Source organism: Trachinotus anak, unplaced genomic scaffold (assembly GCF_046630095.1).
Source record: "Trachinotus anak isolate AG129_WGS33_773 ecotype Australia unplaced genomic scaffold, CSIRO_AGI_Tana_v1 ptg000024l, whole genome shotgun sequence".
Lineage (NCBI taxonomy): Eukaryota > Metazoa > Chordata > Actinopteri > Carangiformes > Carangidae > Trachinotus > Trachinotus anak.
In genome coordinates, this window is record NW_027273875.1 from 8,473,852 (window position 1) to 8,497,638 (window position 23,787).

Consider the following 23,787-nt stretch of genomic DNA (forward strand, 5'->3'; position numbering starts at 1 on the left):
TAAGTAACTGAATTAATAATGTTAAGAATGACATGACATAAATCTAATCTTAAGACTTTCTTATTATACAGTTTTGAAATGTTATACACAGTTGATCAATGCAACATCTATACACGATTAAACAATCTAAGCCCCTTCAGATATTAGAGAGGTGGAGAGTGATTCATGAGAAGGAAATGAAAATAAGATCATTTACAACAGGAATCTGGCTTGTTTAAAGGCAGAGCAGGATGAACGAAGGTTATGAATGTTAATTTGCTGATTGGCCGATGATGGGATGATCTCCCCTTGTAAGTGCTGCTGTAAAGATATAAACTGTAATCCTTAAGATTTCAGTCCTGGTTGATTTGGCGACACCTGTGGTTATCACAGCAACAGGAAGTGTGGCTTAATACTGCAGCCAAAGAATGGCAGACAAACAAGTGAAACTACTACATAAAAAAGTAATTACAGAATGTGAATACGTTGAATGGCTATTGGACAAAAAATGTCGACCATAAACAAAATACAGGGTTTCATGAAATCTAAGGATTATAACTCTATAAAGTGGATACTTCAGTGTTAGTTTTACATTTCCATGAAGCTGGGGGATTTGCTAGTGACAGGCTTCTAAAAGAACAGTGACAATTGAAAAAGCAGAGGCTTAGATATCCTCACTCTCAGTCCCTGGTATGGGTCAAGCTCCAAAAATACCACACTTCCCCTACTGCAACTTCTCATCTTATTTCATTAGTATATCCTCATCTTTCAAGCTCCATGTGGTTTATAGGTCAGGCCTTGATATGAAAACTGATCTTTGTGTGTAAAATCAGTGGAGTGTTCCTTTAAAGTAGACATTTTTGATCTCCATCTTAAACTGCACAAGTTCACCTTGGTAATGATCTGCCCAGCAGGAGGCAGTGCTGTCAAACATCTAGTGCTGCACAGACACAAACAGAGAGACAGGACAGATTTTATTCAAAACTTTATTAGATTTCATGTTTCTATAATAAAGAGATCGAGAGCTGATTGCACGGGTGAGAGGTTGAAAATGTGGACATCATTTGAAGGCGAGCCAGAGCATTATTACTGTATATCTGTGTGCAGAGAGCAGCAGTGGGATATGACTTTGTGAGTCTATGTGCTCTGCAGGGTCTGACTGAGTACAGGGGCTCCGGTCCACTCCATGCTCCTCCCTGGATGCTCCCCAGTCACCCTGCGTCTCATCACCACGACCCCCTGATCCAGGACATCTACAGTCGTATTGCTAACAGAACTGTCACAGTAACTCAAAGGTGCAGTGCGACAAACTGTCACTTCTGTTGTGATTTGCATAGAGTTGCTTGTCATCATAAGGCCCTCACACACACAATCTCAACATTCACCAAAAGATGATAATTCAAACAAATCACTTCAACTACTGACAGAGATTAGCCAGAGAAAACCCACTTTCTACAGTTACATAAATCTACAGTTGTCCAACAACAGTTTAAAAGTGAATACAAGTCACAGTCCTGCTCGAGGGTGGATTTTCTCTTTAAAGCAACACATGTATGACAGATGTATTTTATGTATATACTGTGTATGTACCTGCAATTTCTTTCTAAAAGATCACATGAAATGAGGTGATGAAGTCATCAAATAAATAAATAAATAATAAATAAAAATTCAGCACGTTTGCCTTTCTACTTGTCCCATCAAATCATGCCTTCCTCTCCTAACTAACAGTCCATTGGTTTATACCGAAGGGGATAACTTTGGGAAATACATTTATTCACTGTCTTACCAAGAGTTAGAGGAGAGGATCAATACCACTCTCAAGTCCGGAGACGGTTAGCTTAGTTTAGCATAATGACAGGAAACTGATCCCTCGCCATCTAATGCTGCAGCAACAAGTACTACATCACACAGACAAAACCATTTCATTGGACCGTGAAGAATCCAAGCTCCTGACTCGTTCCTCGCGTGCGTGCTGTTCGGTTTCTTCTCGTCTCATTTGGATGAAAAATGTGAAAAACCAGCTCTGATTTGGATTAAACAAACACAAAAAGTGCCCAACACAGGCCCTTTATGACATATTGCTTCACACCAGGGATTAAAGACTGGAGGCACATTATTATTGGCATGACAGAGGGTTTCAGAAAAACACCCGAAATTCACACTCCACTGTACAGTACACTCATGTAACACCTGTTGCGACTGGGGATGTACATTTATATCAGTCCTGACACAGTGTTTATCCACACGACTGCCCCACTCTACAGAGGTATTTCTTTTTAAAGCCAGACATTCAGTGTCTTGAATGTGCAATAGATGGACATTGTAAATGCAGCTGTTTGAGTTTTGACACAGATACATTCATCTCCTGATGTGATGCTCAGTAGCACTCATCCCTGTTTGGCACAGTCAGTGGCTACATGAGCATTTATACTTGAACTACAGCCCCCCTACTCAGCCTGCTGTCTGAGACCTGAGCCCGTGATCATTAACATTGAAGTGTGTATGGATCAGTTACTGTATGCATGGGCAGGGCGACCAGGTGTGTCTTTTTCACTGCAGTGCAGCAGGTGAAAAATTATTTATTGCAAAGAGTAAAACACTGACGTTTGTCAGTGTTTAGGAGAAACAAGCCATTTCTATGAGGAGGCACATACTAAGCAAAGGGAATATGTAGAGCTTGATCCAGGCATACAGAATCCAGGTCCACATCACTGAATAGTGCTTAGCCTCAGCCAGGGTTGGCACGATTGAAGTAGCATGGCATAAAATGGGATTTACAGTTAACCTCAGCGCTGTCGCTAAAAGTGTTAGTATATTACATGTTTTTTTTTGTCAAAAAGTATGCGGGTCAAGCACTGTGTCTAAAATCTGCCCCATGTTGCACATGCTTAAAATGTATTGGTTATTTGTCTTCAAAGCAGCATCATTAGAAAGTCATTCACTTTTCTAGAGAGGGGGGGGGGGGGGGGGGTGTTAAGAAGCTTGTTGTATTATTACTGTCTGCTGAGTTTTATAAACTGTGTTGCAATATGTAGCTGTCCTCGCTGACAGAGGAGCAGAGAAGCACGAACAGGCACCTGTGTTTATATCAAGCAAAGAGAAGGTACAAGATGAAGAACTGGGCTGAATCCTACAATATGTGGTTAGTGTAGCCTTTGGGTTAATACTTCTTCTTAAGTCGTCTTTTGTTTTACTACAGTCGTTTGAATAAGTCAGAATATACTGGGTGTTTTGTGGCAAGAAGATATTAATGGATCAGTAGATCTGTCCAATAGAACTGCTTCAAATTATAGGACATCACTGTGATTTCAAAATCAAATGTTGATTTTGACTGAGTGCACCATGTTATTGAAGGGCTACTGTAAAGTTGTTGTTGGTTAAAGAAGGATTCAGCCCACTTCATTAGTCCCTGTTTCAAGCACATCAACTAATAAGTGTTTGTTTTGACGTCAGATGAAAAACAGTCAAAGATTATTTAGTCAACGCACTCTGGCTGTGGCAATAGACAATTGATATATCACGGCAACAAAGTAAACAGTACACAACTGTGCAGTGACGTACAACTGTGTTACCCATTTTAGTGATCAGCCCACACAATATCATAACTGTGCACATAACATGAAACATCCCTATAATTTCTTAAAATGTGCACATAATTTGGCTTTAATGAAATTAGTTCAAAAGGAACTCATCTACTAGAGACATGTAGCTCACTGATTATAAACAAGCATGCCTTCCCTCAGCTTGAACTCACTGCATAACCACTGCAAACACATTTAACCCTTTACTAGTAAAACAAATGCTGTGTTTTAAATCAGGTATCCATGGCACACTTTGAACGACAGGATAACAATCATTTAGTTTAACTGCTTGGATGTATCAGATGATGAATGATTAGAATGACCATTTAGTGAATCAACATATCTGCCTATACATACAGAGCCTGCAGAGAGAGGAGAAACAGTTAACAGATTGTGAACAGTGAGTTAACTGTTGCAAGCTGTAGATAGTTAAAGAGCCGTGTCTTCCTTCCTCTCGTACTTACTATCTTTAAGGTTGTATTTCCTTCATTGATGTTGCCAGAGCAGTGAGTTTTCCCACAGTCTCTCAGTCAAAGCAGAGATAACTTGGGATTCATGTTTTCCATTGAGGACTTTTTAAATGTGATATTCCCGTTCTGTGTGCCAGCAGGACACATTTCATTAAAACATAAAGTCATAAAAGTGGACACTGGCTTTACATGTCTAAAAAGGCCCAGTTACTGGCTCCCTTCTGCTTCCTCTTTAAAACACACACAAAGGTAACACCTTCAATATATTTTTCTGGTTATGTGTTGACCAATGTGGAAAAAAAAGAGGTGGACGTATAGGTGGTGAGGTGGGTTGTAAATATGCATAAACTAGGACATTAATCCTAAACCAGTCAAGCTGCAGTGTCTCTAGTATGTGCAATTATCCTTTGATGTAGATTATTAAATTATGTGCACATTTTATATAATTATGTGCACCCTCGTGATTTGCACATTCTTTAGTTGTATATCATTTGCACGTGTACTGTGCACACGTGGTCGTATTGTGTGCACATGGATGTATTCCCACAGCCAGGCAGAGTTTTTAAGATTCCAACTTCAACAAAAATGAACCGGCATGTGTCCAAACACATGTGCATATACAATTATATGCAAAGAAGGTATATAAATATGAGCACTCCTGTGGTTTTATATACATGCACCTTCTCATTTCTTTTTTGGTGTTGGTTTGGAGTCAGCTTTGGATCCTGAGAGGCCATTTTCTGTGTTGTCGATCCCTGATGAAGTTACAAGGCACTCCTTACTGCAGCGGGGTCGGAGGAGAAGAGAGGAAGACAAAGTTAAGAGCAGCTCAAAGACACATTTCAAGATGGCATTATTTATGAAAACTACTTCGGCATGTACAGTATCTGAGCTAGCACCGACAATGTGTTCTGATGAAACAGTGTGAAATGGTTGCGCTGCTGATAAATACCCGAGCGGATGCGAAAACTCACTTTTTCTCCTCAAGCTTGGAAATAACAAAGAGAGTGAAGTTCTTGAGCAACATGAAGCCCATCAGCACCGCAATGGCTCCGCCTACAGCTGAGGCTATGATGATGGTCAGCGTGTTGTCCACCACCCTCACTGCAGACATTAGACAAAGACCAGAGGAATGAGGGCGGAAAAAAATCTACATAAATCTACATGATTTTTAAATGAACATTGATCTACCACCACACCATGCAGCGAGGGAGCCCTGGCTGCCTGCTGCGCTGTTACAAAACCTCTTAACTCCCGACAAGTTGGTACCTCCACATGAGATTAGAGCTGCAGCTTTCTCCTGATGCCTCACACACACAGAATGATGAGGAACTCAACTCCCATGACCTTTGGTTCTTTTAGACTTCTATAGCTACTGTCGAGACTTTCCCAGAAACATTTTAATGATATTCGCTGTCAGCTGTCAGTAAATGAAATGCTCTGAGTGGATTGTTTTTGATGGTGGATTATTTTTGCTCATTCCTCCAATGTTTCCACCAGCAGATTAAAAAAAAACTGTGATGCTGTGTCAATTCTGAGGCTAATTTAGGATTAATTAATGTGGTCGCAAGTTTTTAAAATTGTTTTTTTTTAATGCAAAATTGCATGATTATAACTTCCTTTTGCCTAAAAGCTAGAAAATGCTAAGTTTATTTGGAAAGAAGAATTATCAATTGTCCTGGACTGATCTACCAGCAGCATTTGCACCTGTCTATATCAGAGTGAGTTGGTGTGTGCGTGTGTGTGTGTGTGTAAAATGCACCAAAAACTGAACACGAAATCTGTCAAAGATTAATTGCACATAATTTATTTTATCTTTAACTGTAACATCAGAATTTATGTTTTTCCATGCTGGGTTCATTTTTTCTCAGCTGACTGTCTTTGTGTATGAGGTTTGAGTTGTGTTAAATTTGTAGTTGAATAATATCCAGTATATCAGGGCATATAGATGAAATATGTGAAAAATGTGACATTGGGCAGTTTTCAATATAACTGGGCTCATTTGAGTTGCTGAAAGTGACTAAAGGTAGAGAGGCAGATAAATAATGGATAAATATATAATTGCACATACAGTATAAATAAATAACTAACAGGAATAATCACCTATCAAACAGCTTTGTGCTTTACATCTGTGGCCCTAATCTATATGCATAATGAGAGGAAAATAGTGTACCCTCACATATATCAGCACACATTATCAGCATAGACTTTGACCACTCACACTCGTCCACCACGATGAGGTTGAAGATGGCGCTGTGGTTCTTGTCCTTCTCCTTTGGGTTGCGTCCAAAACATGTGTACTGGCCCCCGTCCTCGAAGGTGATGTTCCACAGCAAGATGGAGATGTTGTTGTTATGGTTCTTCCCCACAAACTCCACCCGCTCTCGGAATATACTCACATGTGGTATCACCTCCTCTGACGCTATCACTGCCTCACACACCTGATAGGAACAGCAAGCTGTCAATCATCCCAAACCACCACTCAGAAGTTACTGAAACCTGAACAGAAACTTTTCTCTCAGAACAGGAGGGCTCTTACCTTCTGCATGGTGCCGTTCTCATTGAACTGCCAGTTGAAGTAGAGGTTCTGGATGCCAATGCAGCTCGAGTATGTGCAGGGCAGCATGACTGTGCTGCCATTCACTGCCTCGAGGAAGGGAACCTTCCCCACAGACATCTCGAGGGCCTGAGCAGACCACACACCTGAGGATGATGGGAAGTAGAAAACACAACAAGATAAGACTGCACAGGGGAAAAATCATCTTACAGCTTTAACCAGCTGTTGGCTGTAGTTGTATATTTTAATCTGTATCAGTCTCCTGCAACTCTGCTGAAGAAAGCAAATGAGCATATTACCAAAATTTCAAACTCTTCCTTTGAGTCCTGTAGCCTGAGTCTTGGATGACAAAACCATATCATTCATCTCACTGACATTTAAAACTTTATTTCTGTTCATTCTACCAACAAATAGATAAATAAACAAGTGTCATGGTAGAATAAATCCTTCCAATTTTCACTGTGCTGATAAAAACTAAGGCATCAGACTGTTGCGTAAGCTGCTCACAACACAGTCAGCCCGGCCTCATCATCAGATACACATGAGAATGAGTGAAGTGACAGTAAATCTGCCTCACACATACAAGATTTATCACTTGTCTGCAGTGTGGCACAGCAGCACATGCTGTCCGGCTCTGTACGTTACTCTGTGCTCACTAACACTATATGTAATAGGAAAATGTAATAGGCATCGAACAGAGAGTTTTCATCATAGCAACAATTTAAATACAATTTTCATGATTTTAATGAACACATTACAGCAGTGGGTCTCAAACTTTATCACGTCTAATGAGACTTTGTTGCAGAGTCCCCCATCTGATAAGATTTTTGCTTTTGTTTTATTACAGAAAGTAAACCCATGATACATTCTCACATTGTGCTACTTATGGAAGAAATTATAGTCAAAATAAATTATTCCCCTTTTACTGGGGACCCCAAGGACCCAGGGGATCCCCAGACCCCACTTTGAGAACCACTGCATTATAACATGTCTATTATTGGCACTTGATGAGTCAAACGCTGTGTAACATGACACCACAAAGTCCTTGTCGTGACATTACTGTAAAATAAGAGAGGATGAAATCTGCTGCTCCTCGTGAAAACAGTAACTGTACACCAGGGAACACAGTATCAGGAAGTCGCAGTCATTAAATCTTAGGTCCAGCATTCAAGATGGGTCAGGAAAACTGTCAGGCCTTTTTCAAATTGTCTGTCTTTTCCTTTTTTGCACAATAAGAGTTTGCAGGTCGTCCACCTTCAGCTGCTCGCTCCTGTGATCAGACGAGTGTCAAGGTCACAGGTAACAAATAGCTGCAGTAAATAATTTCAGCAGGTCAAGGACAGACTGTGCTATAGCACTGTTTTACACCATCAAAGCACCCTGTGCTTAATGCCTCCATCTAGTGTATGTGACGTAAACTACATGCTCACAAGGTGCTGTGCTGAACCACAGTGTCACCAACATGCAGACATGTATACCCACATGACGTAACACTTTTAACAAATGATTCATGGCCACAGGAGCGGCTGTAACGTTTTCTGCTCTCTTTCTAACATTCCCATGATCCTGCCCTCTGTTTTCCGCTCGCTCTGATAAGCTTTCTTCAAAACATGCTCAAGGTCAGCATCTGACAAGCACCACTGCAGCAAATAACAGCGCTGCTCACAACAACAGACGCCACCAAACACAGCCAAGAACTGCCTACTGTACTGCATGTGGGAATGTTATTGATTCATTCCCGTCTCACTCTTGCTTTCTCGCAAACTCACTCGCTTCAACCTTTTCCTCAGCTGGTCCAATGCAGCACAGTGAGCTTGCAAAAACCAGTAACAGAAACAGTGACGAGAGAGCAACAGCATCACCCCTCCTTTCTCTTTCCTCATGCACATTTTCCACTGTCACTCACGCTTTTCTTTTCTTTTCTTTTCTTTTGACAATATTCCATTTTCATTGTTTATCAAATTCTGCTCCATGTCCCCCTGTGTCCTTAAATATTTGTTTTCCATCTGAGTTTCCTGTTTCTATCACTGTCATCACTGACATGAGTCCAAGAGCAAAATAAGTAGACATACAATAACACAGTAACTACTCTTCTTTCAGGCACCTTGATCTTCTTTGTGTTTTGTCTCCAACAACTCTGGCTCTCCCTTGAAAACCACTAACCCCTCTGCACATTGTGTCTTAAATGTCTTATCTAGGTTCTCAGTAGAAGTTTGTTTTGTGAGTTTTGGTGGTTCAGATAAAAGTAGAGCAGTGGTGCTCCAGTTTCTAGCCCACATATGTCAACTTTAGAATAACGTTTTCTCATGAATAGACAAATATATGCACATAACATTATTTCAAAAGATATATCAAAGTTACAGAAAAAAGCCAGCTAATAAATGCAAAGGCAGACCTGACACTGATGGAAGTATAGGATTTCTTTGAGCTTGTAAGAGTGGGAATTTAGGTGAGGAGTAATGTGTAATGTAAACAAGTGTAGGGTACAAGGAGGTGCTTCCTTCACCACCTCACAGTGCATAGAAAACAAACATGAAGGTGTATCCAGAATAAAAATGTGTTCAGGTATCTGATGAATGTTATCATGTTAGATACTGTATCTTTCTCTCTGCTACTTGGGCACCTGCATCTGCTGATTAAGTCTACCACGCAGTTTTTCTCAGGTGGCCAAAATGCTTATCGTTCATTTTAAATAAAGACCTTTGAGCAGCCTGTGATAAAACATCTGAGCTCGGAAAAACATTAAAAACTTCACCTGGCAACACAATACCACTGATAAGTTTTGTGTATTTTCTATATAAGGAGGGGATAAGCAATATTATTAATTTAGAATAATGTTTGAATGTAGTTTTTGAGCCTTCAGTTCCTACACATAATGCCACTTTCTAATCTGTGTTTGCTGCACTATCGCTGCACTGATGCTCCACACCCATAAGTAGGTTCAGAAAAAGTATAAAAGTGATGAATGAAAAAATGTATTGGCTACATTAATACTGACAGATGTATTTTAAATGGCTACAGCTATAACTAACACCGGATCCTAATGAGATGCTTTTCATTTAGGTCTAATGCAATCTCTATACGCAGCTTTTACTGAGTATCCACCACACCTTTATCCACTAAGAGGCTATCTACGTGAATTTACCTCCAGATTCCTACAGTGCTGTTGTGTTACTGCACAGTCTCTGCCAAAACAAACTCCTCAGTCTTTCTCTCTGTACACAAAGTTTATGACTCATATAAAAACGAAAAAGATGGTTTACTGGACACTGCTCGAAGTGGCTCTGCTGCTCTGTTACTGCAGATACACATGCAGTCAAGCACAATATGCTTTGAATGGCAGGGCCCGGAGTGCCTGACACAGCTCTTCCATCACAGGGTCACTTTATACTGCTGACATTTCCTCTTGTGGATTTTCAATCCCAATCCAAACCAATATGGATCACAGATAACACCAAACTGTTTGATTCTTAACTCTATCAGCCACAGACTTCATTCCAAACTACCTAATCTTTCATGAAACCTTCTTGTCTAGTCTCGCCCTCTCTGCGTTTCCAAGCAGAACAACCAGCACATTTTGCATATAAAATGAAACACAACTTCATGGAAGGAAAAGTGCTAATCACAGTATTCTGTCCCGGCCAACGAGTCCTGCCATCAACACAAAGCCTACTGCAGCCGCACACATGATGAATACACTTGCGCCTAAAACCTACTCCGCATAGGTCAGAGGCAGATGAAGGTCAATGCCAGAAAAGCTACAGCATCATTGCTCTGCGGAGCAAAAACAAATACAGCTGAAGGGACAACAACAAATATGAAGTTTTCAAAACAGAGCTTTGAATAGGTACTACTGTTGTGTGACGACAGAGCAAAGAAAGGGAGGCGATGTACAGTATAGAGATAGACATTACCAAGCAGCACAGAGAAGATCAGGCTGACGGCTGTGTATGGAGGGCCCAGCCTCGGGGGTTCAACCCCAGCACACAGGACCTCCATGGCAGCCAGATCTGCTCCAAAACAAATAGTGCTGCAGGATCCAGCCCGGGCTCAGGGTAGCTGGTAGAATATCCTTTAGCACAACGTGGCTTCTCTGATACAGTGGATTAAATCTGGAAGCTGGGGTCTAGGTGTCTGGACCCCAAAAGAGTTAGTCCCAATGTGTTGCACCAACAGTGGTGCTTGTGAGACTAGTTGCCTGCCCAAGCAGCACTCCTGTGGAAGAGCCTGTAGGTTATACAGAGGGCAGAGGAGGAGGAGGGGGACAGAGAGAAACGGAGAGAGAGAAGGCAAGAAGCAAAAAAAATGAATCACTCAAAATCTTAAAAACGGTACACTGAGTCACTACAAAAACACAGTACAGTACAGTAAAAAGTGTGTGTCTGCATGTTTCCTGCACGCATGCACGTCTGCACATGTAATTCTGCCTGAATGTAAACAGGGTAAGGCTGACAGAAGGAACGCGATTTGATGGTAAGTACAGTTCAAGTTTGTCATGCCTACCTGCTTGTGCAGCCGGTGCTCACTCAGAGGCTGGCAGGCTGCTTGCACAGCTGAGTCAGTGTGGACAGGACAACGGCGGAGCGGCAAACGCTCACTGCGCACAGTCAGGGTTCACTCAAGGAGAATCTGCCAGCCAGCACTTTCACTGCAGAGACAGCCACATTGCAGCGCCGGCTGGGATGAGAGACAATTAGAGAGGAGAGGTGGTGGCGGTGGTGGGGGGTAGACAGAAAGACAAACAGTTATGTGGAGAGACAGATGGACAGGAGGAAAAGCTGCTGCTCTTGTTCCTCCTTAGCCGAGCCTCAGTGAAGCTGATTCCTCTCCCTGCCCGTCCCTCTGGCTATTTCACAACTTTTTCCTGTCCTCTCCATTGGCTGCATGCCACCTCTCTCTCTCTCTCTCTCTCTCTCTCCCCCTCATCCCTCTGTCTCCCCTCCCTCACCTGCCTCCATATCCCTCTTATCCTTCCCCCCATTACTCTGCTACTCCCACCTCTCCTCTCCCTCACCCTCCTCCCCATCTCCTGACTCGGGGCGTGTGTGCAGACTCAGGCACTTTTGTCAGTGTGTTTGTGAAGATCAGAGAAAAGTTCTGCAGTGCAGGTTGAGGAGGAGGTTGTGTAATGCAGCCCCAGGGCCGGACACTCAGTCCCATATCGAAACGCTCCATTCATAAACAGACAGGTCCTTTCACTGATAACGTCACCTTTAAGGCTCCAAAAACTCAGCGTCACAGAAATGGGAGGGGGAAACAGTTTATTTTATTTCTGCGCGTCCCCTTCCTCAGACTGACAGAGTTAAGTTCTTCTATGACTCTCCTCTCCTCACCTCTCGCTGAGAGGACTCATATTCCCCAGGCTCAGGAGAATTGGCATCCGTAGCCACCAGTGATGTGTGTATGTATATATGTGCGTGTGTGTGACATGGGTCCCACTCGATGCCTGGAAGGTCAAACTATCTTGTACATCATGAAGCATTCATTACTCTGTTGTGATGAGGGTGATGCAGCTGCAAGTGCAATATGGAATGAGATGCAGTGATTTTTCGCAACAGGACAGCTCCTTTCTCATAAATGTACAAACACATCAGTCAGCAACAGCTCACCAATATCTATTCACTGCAGGACACACCAGAGGAAGTGCTTAGCTCAGAGTTTCCAGATTTGATTTGTCTGTTTTAGACCTGACTAACGTTTCATTTATACACTTACGACCATATGCCTGTCAAATTCCATCCATTACTGCAAATAGAAAGTGACTGCACTGTAATAATGGCTGTTTGCTACGAGCTTATTAGAAAAAAGTGGTTGGTAAGAGGTTAAATAGCAGTTTCGTACTGGAGCAAAGGAGAATTGAGAGCTAACAAGGATGCAACGGAGACCATGTGACAGAGCATGCCATCGGAGCCAAGGAGCAGTTACACAGGCAGAGGACACAGGGACAGCTGCACATCCATTTTGGATCTCCAGGCTGTTTTTCACTGCTTACAGAGCTGGCATTTCTTTTACAGGAAAAGGACGGGTGAGGTTTGCAGCCGTGAAGAGCTCTAACTCAGATTTGCATCGGCAGATTAAACTTGTATGTGTTTTACTTTACTTTTACTGCACTTGCAAGTCCTGTACTTAAGACAGTTATCTATTATTCATCCAGCAGGTTATTATGAAGAGGCTATGGGGTGACGTGTTCTCTTCTTCACAGTATGTGTCTTGTGTTATTCACATGAAATTTGTGTCATTGGGGTTCAGCTGTGGGTGCAGGTTCAGCTGCAGGGTGTGAAAAACAGAAGCCAGAGGATTGCAAACATACACCTACAGTGACCACTGATATGGACCACCAAACTGGTTCAGGGCTCCACAATGAGCCTACATAGGTAGGTGAAAGGTGAAGTGTGGTGTTAGGTGATAGTAGATAGAGTGGAGGGTTGTTTCATGGGCGTGGAGCTCTAAATGAGAGACACCATGTCCGGGCTGCAGGCTCACTGCTCTCCTCTCCAGGCCCCTCCACTGGAGTAGCAATGCAGCAGCGGTGGGAACTCTTCCAGAACTGCAATAAGAAAAAAAAAAAAAAAAACATTGCTGCAGAAAGACAGGGTGCTGCTGCAGACCTGTGCAGGATGACTGTTACTACACAGACAGCATGTCCAGGGACAATCACACTCACACAAAATTAATCACACCACACATGCACTGTATAGATATTCATTAGCATGTGTTCTGTATTAGTGTATGTGTCGTCATGTAGGTGCACACGTAAAGCACATAGATGTCATCTGCTCTCACTGCAGCAAAATGTCTGCTGCTCCACAGAGACCAGGATGCACATCACAGCTCTTACTGTACATTAGTGAGTAATTGCAATATGACTGTTCATCAGCAAAATGTAACCCACTTACAGTACAAAAAGCATGAGTACTGTTTCAACAGAAAAACTAAGCTACTGTATATTTACTACATCAATACATCGATACATCAATGCACATGAAGCATTTTACAGAAACTACTGTACTTAACATACAGTAATGTAGGTTAGTCTTTGTTCAGTGGTTTGCAACCTAGAGGTCGGGCCCCTGCAAGGGGTCAAAAGATAAATCTTGGCGGTGATGAGTAAATCAATGAGGCAGGAAAGAAGAAGAAAAAAAAAAAACTCTGAACACAAATTTGTGTTCAGTTTTGGACTTCTCATTAATCTTTTCAGTTTTTGTAAAATAATGTGCAATTCTGAGCCTAAATCAAATTCTAAAATGGTTATAATTTATATTTTTTTATTACAGCATCAAATGAGAAAGTGAAAACAATGTGACAATGTGAAAGGCGTCACTCACAGGGATGAGCACACAGAGAGTGATCACCAGCAGACCCCTCAGCTTTACAGAGAGTGTTTTGAATTTCCGCTTGCAGCTGTTTTGGTTCACTCTCACTCCTCTCACAGCTGTTTCCAGAGAATAACGTCTAAAATCCCACTGTACAATACCTGTCCAGCACCAAACAGCAGTCATACACGGTTTCATATTTGCTGACTGAAGACAGATGTTGTGTTACCCTCAGGAGGTTGTAGAGACCAAAAACAGAGCAAAAAGAGTGAATATTGGCCTTACATTCATCATGTGGACACAAACATGTATAAAAAGGCGCCTTCTCCCCCTCCCAACAAGTCGTCAGTCATCAAGGTGTTGAGGAGCACAGTGAAAGTGGCCGTTAAATACACAAGAACCAAATAAATAAATAATCCATCCACAACCATTAGCCCAGGCTTGTATTGCCTTGATATGCTTTATGGCGGTGCTGACAGTTAGCCAGCTAGCAATAGCAACATTTGCCGGGTATGGGAAACAACAAGTTAGCTAACTTACTCATATTTACTGTAGCCAGTCACTAATGAAGACAAACATGTAACATTACATAGCATCAAATCAATTACTTGCACACTGAGCAGAAGAAAAGCCAGTGAAACAAGCTGGAGCTCTTTAGCAGCTTTGGCAGCTTTAGCAGTAATGGCTCCATGACACTGATGAAGCCGGCACAAAGTCAGAAAACTTTCTGGATGTTTTGACAGTCCACTGGCCAACCAGGATCTGAGCAGGCTGTTCCCATGGCTTGTCCACCTGTGCTCTGTTCTCACCTCTTTCTTTGTTGGGGGCTTTTTCAGATGAAGAAGTGGTTTCTTCAATGGAGGAAAGTCTGGAAGGTCACTGTCACCTGAAGGCTGAGTACTGAACTATGTCAGCTCATGTGTGGGCGGTGCCTGTGTGTTTACAGGTGGGGAAGGCCAACAATTTAACAGTAGGGACTCACAGGCACGAACATGCCCATCAACTAACATGCAGGCACATCCAGTTTATTGACTGTGACCCAAAAAGTCTCCTCTCTTGCTGGCCTTTTCTCTAATAACCATAAGAGGTCATAAAATAAACTCATGTCATGTTCCTTGAAAATACACAGTATCTGTTGACAGATATATCATTTAATTTATTCATACAAAGAAAGAACCCAATCAACAGGACATATTTTCATTCCAGACAAAAAAAAATAATGCACAATGTAGACTGAGCGAGACAGTAAATGTGGAGAAGTGTGTGCCTTATGTGTATTCCCAGACAGGTCCCTACTTGTTGCAGGTTAAGGCCCCTCTCCACCCTGACTCAATAACCATCAACGTCATACTTCAGTGTTGTTTGTCTTATCTTAAGAGGACGGATATGAAAGCATGGACTGTTAAAAGTCAACAGAAAAAAACAGTTTCACTTCAGGACCATTTCCATTAGTGAGTGATTTAATAGTCAGTATCTCAGGATTGTTTGGTGGGTGTTAACTGACCCTTAAAAATTTCAAAAAATATCCCAGTGAGATTATTTTAACCTGTGTCCAGAACAAATCATCTCATTTCAAGACACAAGCAATTGCATAAAAGAAGTTTTGAAACGAGTTGGTCAGACAAACTGACATGTCAGGACAGAGATTATTTGTGCAGTGAGATTTGAACATTGAATGAAGTGTGAGCTCTGTTTTCAGGGCCAGGAAGTGTGACTGTACAATAACTCATTGTCATGTGTGACACACAGGAGTGGTGATGGTTAATATTTCACATGCAATGTGTTCTCCTCAAGAGCTGATCTGTTCCCTCACACAAAAATACAATTCATGCAACTTAATAATTTCAAAAACAGTCCATTTATTTTAAAATTGCTAAACTGAGATAAATGACAACATTTCAAAACTTGATTTAAAAAAGGGTAAAGCTCTGCTTATTTTACACTATGTACATTATCAAAATAAAAAAAAGAAATCACCTGTTGTCGCTGTAGTAAACACCTTACTTTGTTACCGCTCATACATCTTAATAGCAATTCTCTCATTTTTCCCAACAACATTCAAAACCCTCTGTAAAGACACGTTACAGCACAGTAAAAGAGAACAAGCCGAGACAAAACTTTTGTCTACTCAGCTGGTTCTTTTAGGAACTGAGTGATGATGTGACACTGGAGCAGACAGAGAACCATTATCTGTGTGTGTGTTGGCCACAAGCTAAATTAAAAATCTATCATCCATATATGAAACCTGAAAATTCATGAATTTTCACATTGCTCTGAGGCAATAGATTTCCAGCAGCAGGTGTATGGAAATGCAGTCAAATTAGCACAAAAGAGCAAAGTCACAATGGTCATGTACAACTCACACCTATCAGTCCACATCCATAAAACAGGCAGAAATTAAAGGGGAAGTGAACTGATTTGAGGAGTAGTGCTACTGCTAGAGAAAAATGTCCTCATGTGATGTCATGTGGGCCAGCGCTGGTTGGGTGGCGTTAGAAAGAAGTGAACCTACCAGACCTCTGTGGCCCACTCCTCATGGGGCTTAGCGGCTCGAAGCTACGTTAGCTGCTACTAGCCTAACACATCTGAATCTCCAACCGGACTGTCAGTGTTTGAATTGCATGTGGGTAATGTAGGCTCCAGGTTATTAATAGGGAATAACAGGAAAGATGGTTCTAATCAATAGAGTGGCAATTTAATCATCGTCATCACCACCATCATCATCATCGTCGTCGTCATCGTCATCATCATCATCATCTTCAAGGCCATCCTCCTCCTCATCATCTCCGCTGCTGGGCTCGGACTCTTCATCATCTGAACTCTCAGCTTCTTTCTCCTTCTCCACAACTTTCAGATGAACCGCCTCTTCAAGTGTACTGACCCAAACCCCCGTGAAACAAATTCAATCACACACACACACACACACACACACATGCACGCACACACACATAAACAGTGAGATGGGCCATTGGTGGATAACTGGGTGAATGGAAAGTGCAGCAAATATATTAATGGCCCGCACTGGTTTACCTCAGCAGACATCCATTGCCAAAGTGATCAGGGGAGGAGACTTTAGAGATACATTACCCCAAATCCTCAGCTTGAAACACACCCAGCTGGAGTACCACAAAGAATTGATATATTGCTTCTTTCAGTGGACAAAGATGACCAAAACCTCAGTTCATGAACATTTCTCCACCAAAACCACCGTGGTTCTCTGGATTAGTAAAGTTCTCTGGATTAGTTAAAATTCTTCACCTGTAGCAGACCTGTATTCACAAATCAAAGTGACACAGCAGCAGTGAAGCAGCAGTTTTCACAGAGAAAAGAGAAGATTTTGCCCCGTAAAAAGTTGATCTGCTCTTATCTGCCATGTCTTGAAAACTTAACCCATCAGTAGCAGGCAACAGAGAAGATATAAGACTCAATTCACCACAGCAGTATCTTGTCTGAAGTGCGATTGTGCTCTTTAGGGATAAAAATTAATAATATACACTACTCACTTTCAATTGATGATTCAGTTAAAGCATAGTTCCATAAAACTTGTGATAAAATAAGTGATCATTTAAAAAACAACAACTAAAAAACACATTTAGCTGATGATGATTGCTATATGATAAAAGAGCAAATCAATTCAGAAAAAACAGCCTGATTGGTGCAGTCAGCACTGCTGCTGTGAATTGAGGTTAATGAACAAGTTTAAAGAACTCCACTTATTAGAAAAATCCATCCATATTTACATCCCCTGGTCTACAGTTTAACAACATTAAGTTAGTAGTTACAATTACTAGCAACATTTGGTATGAACAAGTGTATAAAGATTTAGCATTACAACAAATTGGATGAGTGGCACATTATATCACTAATACTGAAGTTAATAAACTGTAATAATATCTGAGCGGTTCACATTGGAGGAGCAAACATGGAAGAAAAAGACACCTTCCCACCCACAGCTTTCATTTGTCTCTTCCAGCAGAGTGGAACCAAACAGCCAATCAGACTCAACACCAGTCCGAAAAGAAGAGAAGCAGAGGGGCTCCAGCTCTCTGGCCCTCACCACACTGTCGGGTCCTTCCACTCGCGCTCCTGTGGATGTAGCTCAATGTCGTGTTCCATGCGCTTTCTCCTGCAGTACCTCACCGCCACAAAGATACCGAGGAGGAACAGGATTACACCACAGGATCCTCCAACTGCGAGTGCCAGGATGCCGATCTCAGAGAGGGAAACTGGAGGGAAACATCAGTGATAGAAGTGGGTGAAAGCAGCGGCAGAGAACACAACAGGGACAAATTAGAGATAACAATACATAGATAGAGCTTCCTAGTGGTTAAAAACACCCTCCATTTTCTTCATGCTTAAGTGCTGTTGAGCAATACACTGAACTCCATCCCGCTCCAGGGATGACCTCTGACCTACCTGTAGAGAGGCCTGAGTAATACCCCCGAGTTTTTCTGCCAGAACCAATTAAGTACTACCTTCTAAAAGCATTCCTAACACACTGATATCATGACTTCTTCCACATTTTTGAATTTCCTTTCGCTGTAGTTTACATGATGCTGATGAAATATGACAGACTTTTTATCTTCCCAGGGGTTAATGAGTCTTCCAGGTATGCAGCACTGTGAGTCTTACCTTTGTTGACAACTTTGAGGACAATCTCTCCATTACTGCCGTGCACATCTGGGCGGTTACGCACTTGGCAGATGAAGGTACCATTAAAGGTTGGAGGCACCTCATGCAGGGTGATGGATGCGTCCCGTCTCATAATATCTCCTGACCACACTGCATGGTCTTTAAAACGCCCTTGCATGGGAGGGTATGGTACCTCATGGTAGTAAAACACCTGGCACACACACAAAAACACACATCCATAAATACTGCAAAGGCTGCAAGAATCCAAACAAATTAGTTAGCATGAGAAAAATCATTCAATTAATACAAAATTTATAAAAATGCAGCTACTGTTAGTGGGCAAACATAGCCCCATATTTACCATAGCTCAGCTTGACATGTGTAATACAATTCAAATAACCTAATAAATAATTTGTATTAAAATAAATACAAATTATTTATTTATTAATATATTTTCCTGTGGGTTGCTAGCTCTATTTGAATTTTGCCTGTACTCAGTGCTGGCAACAACGGAAGAGAGCAAAGTCAGTCAACTTTATTGACTGACTATTGATACAAGTGTATGGAAGCCCCGAGAGGCAAGTGGAAAAAGTGTTTGTTTCTATAATACTCATTCCAGCCACAAGTCTAAATATTATTTCTCCATATGTGCTAAACAAAGAGGTACTTACATTATGTGTTGGCAAGGTATGTAACAATGCTGTCATGTCTTTCTTTTGGCTAGAAATGTATCTTAATTACAAAAGTCTTTCTGCCAGAGAGGCTTTAGGAAGTCAGGTAAGATAATATAAAGTGCTATAAAGTCAATATAATGGGCAGGTCACAGATGAAGCATTGGTTAAAGTAGGACTTCCACCCAAGACACTGGGGTTTGAATCCTGGTATTATTTTAAGGCTGCATAAAAATGATGATTGGATTTCATTAGTGATGACATTAAAACATAATAAAACAGCTTCTACATACCGACTCATCTGATCCTGAATTAATGGGGCGGAAGTTCCAGGACACTGTGACTGACTGGGACGACACTGGGTGACTGGAGGTGAAGGTGCACTTCAGTTTCACGTTTGTCCCATTGACCACTTCCACCTCTCCTGGAGTGTAAATATCTATTCCACTGACATGTCGAATCCCTGTGATAAAGACAAGCTAGTGAGAAAGAACACTTATCGGGATGGAACACAAACCTCCACTGACTGACTCATGAACAAAACACTAATTTAAGTGTCAAACTGACCAGGTCACTGTTTCTTATTTCAATCCTCAGTTTCAGAGCAGTTCATTAAACCATCCAAACAACAGAGTTTTTCACACCAAATATAGCTTAGCTATCGCCATTTATTAAACAGAAACATCTTTGACAGTTGAGTGCAAAAGACTCATGGAGATATCTGGTGTTCATTGTTTGTAGTTATAAACTGTGTCAGTTTTCTTGTGCCAACAACGGCTCACATTTTTTCTCACCACTGCCTGAGGTTGTACGACCTGATTCTCCACTCAGCTACATGACTTTGCTCGAGCAATTCAGCACAGCAAACAAGAGAGCAAATAATTCACATTATTCAATAGCTGCTACGCCAACTACAGGTTAAATATTTGAAACAATTCAATAGACACCACCTTTACAGGTTCCTTAAAACAATTGGAATATTAAATATATCATCTGAAAAAAAGCTGGTTTGGATGTTTGTAATCACTCGTCTTACCAGCGGCCCAAATGTAGCTTTCAACAGTTCTCCATCAGGTTTTACTTGAAACAATGTTTAAGTATCCTACTACAGTAAGTGCAATTTGGCAACTGTTGGTCTGCATCAAACGTTGTGGTTGAGCTGAATCTGGATCACATTGTCAGCCACAGTGATGAGCAGACCTGCAGACTCTTTGTGCGGATTAAAACATTCCTTCTAATAAACCACAGAGATGAGGAAGCCAAGAATATTCTGTAATCCTGCACAGAGAGGCATGACATAAAATGTAAATGAAAATTAAACTGAAGAGGAACCGAACAGAATTGAATGGGATGTGGTCAGTGACTCTGTATGAAGAACCTGCAGGCACTTGCGCATTACTACACAGCAGCTCTGTGAATGAAATCCAGCTGAATGATGAAAAGACGGTTTAATAACACCTGAATCTAAAAAGAAACTCATCACTAACATCTACAACTTCCATTGGACAGTACACAGGGGATAAAAAAACAACTTGTAAGTAGAAGAAATTTCAATATTTCTCAACTCAGAGATCTCAAAAGGTCACACAGGTAGCATCTCAAACAAAGCTCTTTTATATACTGGTGTTTTCCCCCCTTTTCTTTGTCACTTGATCTATTTATTAAATTATTGATTCATTCATATGCACAGTTGTTTAGAGGACTGGAAATCTGTTTCTATTTATGAGAGGTTTCCTTGTCTAATTCCTGAGACCTTGTTTAACTCCAGCATTATCACTTCCTCTTATAAATGTGTGGGTGTTTTTTTCCCCCACGAACTAGGCAACAGTGACAAAATGCTACATGTTCATGACACTCATTTCAGCCAAGACTGGCAGAACCAGAAATATGAAAAATTAGTTTGCAAAACACACAGTTACAAGGTAACACTATTACTACGATTACTATTATGAGGGAGAGTGGTTTTATCCACCTTTAGCAAGTAGCTACACCCAGTGCTTCTGGTTAAATCAATACTGGAGCCAAGCAGGAAGTCTTGGCACAGTATATTTTACCTTGAATATTATAGTAGATAATATTAAAGACATTCAAAATTCAATTCTATGTTTTTAGTTATTACTTTTCACGTTCACGTTCAGTAGACACTGTAATGAATGTTTCTCTCAGACAAGTTCAGTATTTGTCTAGTAATGAAACTGCATTCACCCCATTGAAACCTGCATGTACTTGTACTATGACTCCTCTCTGCAACATTTCACTCTCTTATAAAACTTATTCATGAAAAGCTTTTCCAACCCTTCCCGAGGCTCTGCAGGTGAATCCTGTTAATTAAACAGGTCTGTGCTACTTTCAGGACAAGTAATAGTGTAGTTTCAGCCTTCCCATAATAAATCCCTCACTGGAAAAAGCCCAGGAAAATTAGGAATGATTATTTGTGTTGCAAAGCCTGCTCCATGTTATGTGTTGTGACGTCACACATCCAGACATCTATAACTCACTGGCTTTAACCTGAACTCTCTAATCTTTGCCATGGATTCATCTGTAGGCTACAAGTCATTTTCCACCATTCAACCATAAAATCAGGCCTCCCCACCAGGCCAGGTATTTTTTCCAAGCTTGCCTGTCCAAACAGCTCTTCCGTCCTCAATATTTGCAGGGTATTTGAGCAAAACAAAATCTGATGCCAGCACAACATTGAGATGGTGTTATGCCTCCTTCAAAGCCAACACACTATGGAATCAATGCGAACTGTTGGACGGTCTTTAGAAACTGCAGGATCTGTGAGGAATGTGTTGTGATTAAAACATTCCCTTAATTAAGTAATTATGCCCTTAAGTTACAAAGCATTTCCTCAAACTGCTAATGACTGTGCTCAGTATACAGTACAAACTCCATTTCCTACATTAGGCAATTTAGTTTGAAATTTTACTTCAGCAGATTGGTCAATCCATTTAGTTTTACCAAAGTCAGACAAATAGCATCTGAGACAGCAGCATACATTGCTGTGCACTGCTGTTGTGCCTTCAAGATTTTTGACATTCTTCCCCTCTAGTCAAGCTGATGCATGTTGCTAATTGATATTCAATCCAATATAGTGGCAGCAAGAATGTATTCCCTGACTTACACTACTGAAACTGATTTTCTGCCCATGATCGAGATGGATGTTTCATTAAACTGAGACATTACATTTGAGTAAACATTATACAAAAGCTGAAATTATCAGCCTCTTTCAAAAATATATAATTTTTTATTTAGAGGTATAATAAAAAAATAATAACTTCATGGTGGAATCATCAAAAAGCACCTTTTCAAAACATAATATATATTATTATTACATAATATAGAATATTTCTGAAACTGTGACGGTGACAGTGACCAGTTAGGGAGGGGTATTGTTCCCATGCCTTCTTTGCTTTAGGAAAAAAATGCTAATTGTGCATTTTTGTGTTCCTCTATCTTAACTCTCACGGTCAAATTCTGGACGATATATTCCAAATAAAAAATAAAAATCCATGGCCTCAGAAACTACCATGTAGGCTACTTATGCTGTGACATGCTTATATGTTCAAATTCTATACAAATGACTGAACATTATATGACTCCATAATACTCCTTTACCCGTAGGTTGCGTTTCACTGTTCACTACTATGAGCAGCCATAATGTAAAGGTCGATCTCGGCCAACATCAATTTAACAAGCTCTGAACAGACATCAGGTTTCTCGCTGTTCGACAGTGAAGGTGGATCATAACCTGCCCCTCCAACAAAAACAAAACAGCAATAAACGTAGTCTTACTTTGTTTTAGATTAAAGAACAGACAGAAAAGAAGAAGGCTCTTATATCCAGGAAGTTGTTTGGACTCACCTGGCACCACGAAACCTCCCAGGAGAAGCAGAGGCCATATCCGAGACATAGGATAAAACATTTATACGGCCTCAGCTCCGGTGGCTCAGTTCCTCTGTAAAAGTCCCCTCACGCAAGCTTACTGAGGGGAGTCATGAACGTGAACGCCCCGCAGACAGTCGGAGAAACAAGTGTTTTGTTTTTTTTTTTTTGTTAATCCACACTTGCATTGGTGAAGAGTGAGTCACCCGCCCTACACACCTGATGGGCGGTGTTTAGCCCATTCACCGGCCTCTTGCATAACCTGAATACCGACCAGTCAACCTGCCGCCCAGCGCCTGAACTGCGTTGGTTTGATTGTCACACTTCGTCGCCAAGAAGTTTGGATTTACAGTCAGACTGGTTATAGCTGATAACTCAGATTGAGAACTGACAATCGAGTTAGAGTTTGAATTACAAAGCCAGCTCTCCACTGACTGGTACCACCTTGTGGCCGTGGTGGAAAAAAAAACAGTCACTCTTCACTTCAAGATCCAAAGTCAGCAGATGTGCATGTGTTGTGGTGATATGGGCAGTATTGTATGTTTTATTGTATCTAATGAGGTGAGGACGAGGCCAGAGTGGAGGTAGTTTACAGCTAATTAACTTCACTATGTAAAAGACCCATATAGGCTGGTTCACACAAGTTTTTTGAAGTCATAATTGTTGAATCTGAGTTATTGCTAAAACTGTACTCCTGCT

The 23,787-nt window shown here is 41.2% G+C and overlaps 2 protein-coding genes across 3 annotated transcripts; both read right to left on the bottom strand.

Moving 5' to 3' along the window:
• Positions 1-608: 608 nt before the first annotated feature.
• On the bottom strand, positions 609-11,483 carry scn4bb (sodium channel, voltage-gated, type IV, beta b). 2 transcript variants are annotated; one of them, XM_071460264.1, is made up of 7 exons: positions 11,091-11,483; positions 10,502-10,814; positions 6,570-6,733; positions 6,252-6,471; positions 5,005-5,134; positions 4,711-4,811; positions 609-919 (listed from the first exon to the last, which is right to left on the bottom strand). In XM_071460264.1, exons 2-6 carry the CDS (start codon positions 10,584-10,586, stop codon positions 4,715-4,717), a joined length of 696 nt encoding a protein of 231 aa, XP_071316365.1. In that variant the 5' UTR covers positions 10,587-10,814; positions 11,091-11,483; the 3' UTR covers positions 609-919; positions 4,711-4,714. The 2 variants fall into 2 exon arrangements, with proteins under 2 accessions (XP_071316365.1, XP_071316364.1); XM_071460263.1 differs by lacking the exon at positions 609-919 and having other exon boundaries at positions 2,027-4,811.
• Positions 11,484-15,739: 4,256 nt separating this feature from the next.
• Positions 15,740-23,464, bottom strand: mpzl2b (myelin protein zero-like 2b). The gene is made up of 5 exons (XM_071460471.1): positions 23,068-23,464; positions 19,497-19,666; positions 18,533-18,743; positions 17,958-18,126; positions 15,740-16,776 (listed from the first exon to the last, which is right to left on the bottom strand). The coding sequence occupies exons 1-5, from the start codon at positions 23,126-23,128 to the stop codon at positions 16,596-16,598; spliced, it is 792 nt and encodes a 263-aa protein (XP_071316572.1). The 5' UTR covers positions 23,129-23,464; the 3' UTR covers positions 15,740-16,595.
• Between the last annotated feature and the right edge of the window lie 323 nt (positions 23,465-23,787).